The 8,004-nt window shown below is 49.7% G+C and overlaps 1 protein-coding gene across 1 annotated transcript; it reads right to left on the reverse strand.

The window, feature by feature from the left end:
- Positions 1-826: 826 nt before the first annotated feature.
- Positions 827-7,681, reverse strand: LOC311360524 (endothelin receptor type B-like; the record flags this gene model as incomplete). Its single annotated transcript, XM_084480604.1, has 7 exons — positions 6,805-7,681; positions 4,681-4,793; positions 4,084-4,288; positions 3,176-3,325; positions 2,734-2,867; positions 1,698-1,806; positions 827-961 (listed from the first exon to the last, which is right to left on the reverse strand). Exons 1-7 carry the CDS (start codon positions 7,249-7,251, stop codon positions 827-829), a joined length of 1,293 nt encoding a protein of 430 aa, XP_084336730.1. The 5' UTR covers positions 7,252-7,681.
- Between the last annotated feature and the right edge of the window lie 323 nt (positions 7,682-8,004).

Consider the following 8,004-nt stretch of genomic DNA (forward strand, 5'->3'; position numbering starts at 1 on the left):
AGGCCGCCTAAAAAATATACAGGATACTATTGTGCACAATGTACATAGGTTCGAAAAAAAAAGCCACTTAGGTACGGTAAACATACCCCAGAGAATGACGCAGATGCTTCGCCGCACCGTTCTATTTATAAAGTAATACTGTCTCACAGAGGGTCTGGCCGTGGGAAGCAAGCAATCATCCACAGCGTCTACACTTCAGTTCGACCTCTGCATTAAATGGCGTCCCAGACAGGAACGGTGAGGTGGTGGTGGTGGTGGTGGTGGTGGTGGTGGTGGTGGTGGTGGTGGTGATGGTGATGGTGGTGGTGGGGGTGGTGGTGGTGGTGGTGGTGGTGGTGGTGGTGGTGGTGGTGGGGGTGGTGGTGGTTTGAGGTGGGGTTGGCTGAAGGAGCGGAGGGGGAGTGGAGGGGGTCCTTTGGGTTTGGGAGGGGGTGGGGGGGGTCATCTGCGCATATGCACACTTTTTCCTTTGGAGCCAAATGGGAAAGGGGAAGTGTGCGACATCATGTGTGTGTGTGTGTGTGTGTGTATGTCTGTGTGTGTGCTCGTGTGTATGTGCATGTTTGTGTTTGTGATTGTGTGTGTGAGTGTTTTTGTGTGTGTGTGTGTCCGTTTTCCTGTGTGTGTGTGTGTGTGTGTGTGTGTGTGTGTGTGTGTGTGTGTGTGTGTGTTCTTGTGTGTTTATGTGTGTGTGTGTGTGTGTGTGCGTGTTCTCTTTTGTGTGTGTGTGTGTGTGTGTGTGTGTGTGTGTGTGTGTGTCTGTGTCTGTGTGTTCTCTTTTGTGTGTGTGTGTGTGTGTGTGTGTGTGAAGCGGGGGGACGGGGGCTCACGCCGTGGTGGACTTGTTGGAGACCCGCGTGTTGCTCTGCTCAGACGGCCGCTCCGTGACCTTGAGCTTCATGAAGGACGGCTTCTCATCCAGCAGAGTCTCCACTGGCAGACACCAGCAACACAGACAGGACTGGAGGAGGGGGAGGGGGGGGGGAGGAGGAGGAGGGGGGGAAGAGGAGGGGGAGGAGGAGGGGGAGGAGGAGGAGGAGGAGGAGGGGGGGAGGGGGAGGAGGGGGAGGAGGAGGAGGAGGAGGGGGAGAGGAAGGAGAGGAGGAGGAGTGAGAGAGGGAAGAAGAGGGAGAAGGAGGAGGAGGAGGAGGAGGATGGGGAGGAGGAGGAGGAGGGGGAGGAGGGGGAGGAGGAGGGGGAGGGGGAGGAGGAGGAGGAGGGGGAGAGGAAGGAGAGGAGGAGGAGTGAGAGAGGGAAGAAGAGGGAGAAGGAGGAGAGGAGAAGAGAGGAGGGGAGGAGGAGATTGGTTAGAGGAGGAGGAAAGAGAGAGGGAGGAGGAGAGGAGGGGAAGAGAGGAGGGGAGGAGAAGATGTGGTGGAGGAGGAGGAGGGATGGGGGAGGGAGGAGGAGAAAAAGGAGCAGAAAGGAGAGGGAGGAGAGGAGGAGGAGAGATGGGGAGGGGGGAGGGAGGAGGTGGGGTGGTGGAGAAGGAGAGGGGAAATGGGGAGGATGAGAGGATAGGAGGAGAGAGAGAGGGGGGGAGAGGACAGTGTTTAAAGTCAGACAGAGGTGGAGGCACATTAAAAAGAAAAAAAAACACAATTTTAATCCATACAATAATTGTCATTTTAATTTGGATATGCTTTAAACTATAAACCCGTCATATATGACATTCATTATGTTGAGCCCTTTCTTACCCGGAAGCAGTTCTTGAAGCGCTTGCTGACTATGTAGAGGGCGATGGGGTTGATGCAGGAGTTGATGGACGCCATGTTGATGCCGATGTAGTCCAGGACCAGGAAAAAACTATAGAGCGAGGGGAGAGAGATAGGAGAGAGAGAGAGAGAGAGAGAGAGAGAGAGAGAGAGAGAGAGAGAGAGAGAGAGAGAGAGAGAGAGAGAGAGAGAGAGAGAGAGAGAGAGAGAGAGAGAGAGAAAGAGAGAGCGCTTCAAATCCTAATCCGTTACACGGTGAATTGAGGCGCAAAGGAGTGGCGCTCGCCATACGCTACCACAAAGCGCCGCGTGGCGAATGAGGCGAGGGCACAAAAACGTATAGCTGGGAGGTTATCGCACTAACGTCGCACACATGTTGTGTGTGGTGCAGGCATGTCGGCAGGTCAGGCCAGGTTTTTAATCAAAAAGACCCAACTTGTGAAAGGAATTTGGGGGGCTACCGCACAGCCCCAGCATGGGGTCCTATCTGGGGCCTCTGGTGACAGGTTTCTGTGTGTACACTACTAAACACTCGCTGGCTCTCCATGCCGTAATTGAGTTGTCTGCTCTGCTCTGGCGCGGTTTTGAATCGGGCACATGGTTCCGTTCGTGTTAAGTTATTCCGTCAGGGCGGTTGGGTTTTGGCGTGTGTCGGGCCCACATTGTTTGGTTGCGGTCTGTGTGAAATTTGAAGACTTTGGCCACTTCGTTTATTTGCGGCAATCGTATAATATTTCCATTTAGCACAATGCGACAAAGATTTTGATTCTATTCTGTCTTTTCTTTACTATTTTCATTCGATTCTGTTCTATTATATTGTAGTCCTCTCTATTCTATCGTACTATATCCTAGTCCACTATTTTTTACTCTATTTGATTGAAGTCCATGCTATGCTATTGGATTATTTTGTTTTGTATCCTATTGTTGTCCATTCGATTCCATTATTGTCCATTGTACTCCACTCTGGTTCTCCCTGTGCTCACTGCTCACTGCGGTCCACTGCTTAGTGTCTGCTCACCTGAGCAGCTCGCAGCGGTTGGGGTCCTTCTCGTCGTAGATGGTGAGCTTCAGGATGCGACTCAGGTGGAGGGGCAGCCAGCACAGAGCGAACACCAGCACCAGGCAGAACACCGTCTTAGCCACCTCCCTCCGCTAGACACACACACACGCACACACACACGCGTCATGTTTTTGATTAACTCTGAGATATTCCCAATCCTCTCCCACTGTACGGAGCAAAAAATCCCTCCGTCTGACAATCGATCATCCACATAGATCATCCAATCATCTCTCCATTCATCCAATCATTCATCTGTCCATTCATACACCCCTCCGTTCATCCAATAGGTCATCCCCATCCATCCATTCATCTATAAATCCATGTTATGTTGCACCCATCCCTCCATCCATCACTGATCCCTCCCTCCCTCCCTCCCTCCCCTCTCCCTCCCTCCTCCCACCTGTTTGAGGTGGTCGCTGAGGGCGATCTGCACTCCGTTCTTCTTCCTCAGCATCTCACAGGTCATCAGGGTGTAGAAGATGGCCGTGCAGACCAGCGGCAGACAGAAGTAGGCCCCGAACAACCACCAGTCCTTAGCCGACTTGTAGAACTGGAGAGGAGAGAGAGAGAGAGAGAGAGAGAGAGAGAGAGAGAGAGAGAGAGAGAGAGAGAGAGAGAGAGAGAGAGAGAGAGAGAAAACCCACTGCTACTTATGATATCATAGCTTATCAAGAACAGATTTATAACCAGTGAAGGATTGAAGCTGTGAAAATAAACCGCACGAGTATAAGTGATGTCACGAGTCTGACTGACTGACCTTGAGCATTATGGAATGGTTTAGAGTCCCTTGCAGACTCGCATTGAATATCCTTGACATTATTCCAAGCTGTCACTCATTTCACTCAATGTACTTGAGTGTATTCAGTGAATGTGAGGGAATTTAGTCACTAATGTCACTGACTCATCAACACTTTTACAGGATAGAGGAGGCCGGACACAACGTTAACAATTACTCCCTTACCGATTGATTGATTCTTGGCCAAGAATATACAGTTAGTTAAAATATATGTATGAGTGTGTGTGTGTGTGAATACATCTGTGTTTGGGTTTGTGTGCGTGCGTGTGTGTGTGTGTGTGTGTGTGTGCGTGTGTGATTATGTGTGTGTGTGAGTGTTATGGTGCGTGTATATGTGCATGTGCGTGCGCGCGCGCACACGTGTGCGCGTATACGTGCGCGTATGTCTGCATGTATGTGTGAACACGTACTCACGTGTCTACGTACCCGCATACGTACGTATGAACGTCCGTTTCGGACACATGGTGCACAGACCTGCAGTCAGACTCCCGCACGGCCCGCCCCCCACTCACCCTCATGAAGTGGGAGTGCTGCATGGGGTGCAGCAGGCAGATGCGGAGGTGCTCGCCCTTGTAGTCCATGGTGATCATGTCGAAGGCGATGGCCTCGGGCACGGCCAGGGCGATGGACAGGATCCAGATCAGGGCGATCTCGATGGCCATCCACTTTGGCACGCCGATGCCCTTGATGCGGCTCCACGACGCCACCGCGCGGTACCTGGTGTGTGTGTGTGGGGGGGGGAGGGGTAATTGTAAGCACCCGGTACCGCGGTGCATCTTGGGAACTGGAGTTTGATTTGTTCTAGGCGGGTAACACCACGCTTGTTGTTTTGGATTTGGATTGGGTTCCTGTGTGTCTCAGCTGGTGGAGAAAGGTGTTAACACGGCCAGGGTTCTGGGTTTGATTCCCCCTCTGTGTGTGTGCGTTCTACCGTTGGATGTAAAAAGGCCTAGAAAAGCTGACTTCAATTGCAAAGTGTGTGTGTGCCTGTGCGCGTGTGGGTGTATCCGTACATAGACGTGTGTGTGTGTGTGTGTGTGTGTGTGCATGCGTGTACGTGTGCGAGCGAGCAAGCGTGTGCGTGTGCGTGTGTGTGTGTGTGTGTTTACCTGTCAATACTCAGAGCACAGAGACTGAGCACTGTGATCCCAACGGACGCTTTCTGGACGAAAGGCACCAGCTTGCACAGACCCACTCCGAAGGGCCAGTCCTCTGCTAGCAGCTGGAGGGGAAACGCAGCACCCCCATCAGTCAGGAGATTAGTACGGAGCACCGCAAATTGGCATTGGATGCACCTTGCTCCTCCTCAGTCACGGCCAGTACTGAATGTTTTTCTGTTTTATTTTCCGTTTTTTCTCTCCTTCTTCTCCGTTTCAAAAGTTCTCAGCATAAGCGTTCCCGGAAACCAGTTGACCTCTCCTCGAAATTTACCGAAACTTTGAGCGAACCTCTGCGAGGCGTCCATGCCTGTTTTTGATTGGCTGTTGGAATGCGTGTGGCCTATTGGGATCATGTGGGGCCTGATATTCATATGTCCTTCCAGAGGCGTAGCCACGGGCGGGCCTGGACGGGCCTAGGCCCGCCTAATTGTCAGTCTTGCCCGTCCAATCAGAGGGCTTTCCTTCGTTTACGTTCACCATCTAAAAAAGGCTTGCAAGTCAACGCTCCGCTGAGAGCTCAATCAAATCACGAACAGCCGGCAGCTCCCCCCCCCCCCCCCCTCCTGAACGTTGCTGTGAGAGCCCTCCCACTGAACAAATATAAGAAATAAAGAAATATAGCCATCAGACATTAGGCCTGTCTGTCGGTCGGTCGAGGAGGACTCCCTCTCCCTCTCTCGCTCTCTCTCCCTCTCTCTCTCTCTCTCTCTGCGTGTGTGTGATAAGTTAGTATCTTTGCAGTAGGCCCGTCTTATATGGCCAATCTGTTTCAATTTGATGTGATAACACACCGAAGCTTCGTTCATGCAGTTTTGCGCATGTTTAAAATGTTTGGCCTAACGGCAAATTGTCAGCTGTGACCGCAAGCATCGAAGTGTTCAATACATAAATAAAATGCCTTTAATAAATTCCACCTTTATGTCATCAATCTAACTTTGATTAATGTTTGTATGCTGCATCTAATTTAGGCCTATCTTATGTTTAATCAAATTGGCTTTGCCGGCCCGTTTTTTTCTGTGCCCACCCATATGGACATTTCTGGCTACGCCACTGTGTCCTTCTCTGCTCTGGTATGCAGACAAATTATTAGAAAATGCTGCTTGGCCCCATGACAAAATATACATATGAGCAGTGGTGTCAAGTAACAAAGAACTGTTTTTTGGAGTATCAGTACTTTACTTGAGTTATTGTATATATATATTACTTTCAGTTTTACTTCACTGCGTACATTTATATTTTACCTTTAATCCAATGCATTTCGAGTGGTCACATCGTCACTCGCTACCAAGAACAATCTGAAAGTAATTATCAAGTTTATGGATTCGCCTTACAGCCTTCTGCACTCTATTGCCTGCAAATGACTGTGGATGATGAAACATAAGTGCATATAATTAGAACTACTTTATGACTTTTACTGAAGTGATTTTCTTACGGATGATTTTAAAGGTGTAGTGTAAAGGATTTAGTGGCATCTGGCGGTGGGACTGCAGATTGCAACCAACTGAATAATGGTTGCATAGTCTGTAAACCCAAATGTCATCTTAGCTTGTTAATTGTTAATGTCAGCTTGTTAATTGAAAACAAGTCCTCTCTAGAGCAGTTGATCTTTTCTGAGCTACTATAGAAACATGGTGCAACATAGCGGGCTCTGTGGAAGAGGACATGCTCCCTATGTAGATAAAAATGAATCATTCTAAGGCAACGATATTTGTATGGAATTTAGTTATTTGACACTCATTAAAACATACTTGTGAACATTATATTCAATTTCTGCCATGTCGGTTCCGCTAGATTTAACTTCATTCTATACAGTACACCCAACTTTTACAAGAGTCACTTTCAACCAAAGTATATGTACTTTTTCTAGATTATGACTATCTAGTGCTACACACCGCTCCATACGAGAATTATAATCAGGGATGGGATCGGGAGGAAGCCGAAAGGAAAGGGGCCCCCACTGTCCACTTAAGTGCTAACAGAATAGCCGTGAAATTAGAAGAGGGGAGGGGGTATCTCACTGGCAGCTACAAAAACCCCATGAACTCACTTTAGGAACAACACCCGAGCCCTTACCTTGTAGACGTTGATTGGAATTCCGATGATGATGTGCAGAAGGTCCCCCAGCGCGAGGCTCCCAATAAGAATGTTAGGCCCGTTGCGCATGCACTTATTCTTATAGATGATGCGCAACAGGGTGGAATTGCCGATTATGCCGACGAAGAACACCAAGCACGAGACCACTGTGTTAATGTATTTGAAGGTGTCTCGGATCTCCGTTGGGCCCGTGCACATGGGCGGCATCCGCCGCCGGGGCATGGTGATGTTCCGTCGGATGGGAACCACGTCTCGCTCGATCAGTCCGGCCTTCTGGGTGGCGGTGGGGAGCTCGGGCCGAGCGTCCCGGGACGGGGGATACACTTGTCCGTTTTGGTCGTTGTTGGCTTGTCCCGTGACCAGGAGATCATGTCCCAACGAGAGGATTATGAAGAACCAGCAGAGGAGACCTGCTGCGGTCTTCATGGTACTATTAAGAATTGATTTTCCACTATATCAAAAAAACAGCCAACCTCTCGTGCTCCTTCGACTTTTGAATTTTTAAATGAAGGGAACTGAGACTGCTGTATAATGAGGCAATGCAAAAAGTTGCACAATGAACGTTCTACAATCTTTCCCTAAGAGTGCCGATCATTAAATCGACAATGCAATAATTCACACAGTTGATTCCACAAACCCAGCCTTAACAGCTCATACTCTTACGTTCTCCCGGTAGACAGTCGAACTCCCAAACTCCTGTGAAGTTCGCAAAAACAAGAACCCCAAATGATTCTTTCCCACACCAAAAAAAAAGTGACCGCTTCCAACTTGTTTATTCCCAGCACGACCTCCACCCATCTGTCACTCTGCGGAGCTGCAGCATGAGCAGGGACATGAGCAGTCTCTGAGTAGTTCTCTCTCTCTCTCTCTCTCTCTCTCTCTCTCTCTCTCTCTCTCTCTCTCTCTCTCTCTCTCTCTCTCTCTCCCTCATCTATCTGTCTCTTTGTCGCTCTCCCCCTCTCTCTCTGTATGTGCACATCAGTCTGCCTTCCCTCCAACCCCTCCTAGTATGGTTCACGTGCACGGGGTGGGATCGGGGCCCCTTCTCTCTCTCTCTCTCTCTCGCTCTCTCTCTCTCTCTCTCTCTCTCTCTCTCTCTCTCTCGCTCTAATCTCGCACCATGTCGATGCAAAGCGCGAGAGGGAATAGGTGATGTGTGAAAAATGACGCTCATTTTAT

The sequence above is a fragment of the Micromesistius poutassou genome, assembly GCF_964030765.1.
Source record: "Micromesistius poutassou genome assembly, chromosome: 16".
In the NCBI taxonomy this organism is placed as follows: Eukaryota; Metazoa; Chordata; class Actinopteri; order Gadiformes; family Gadidae; genus Micromesistius; species Micromesistius poutassou.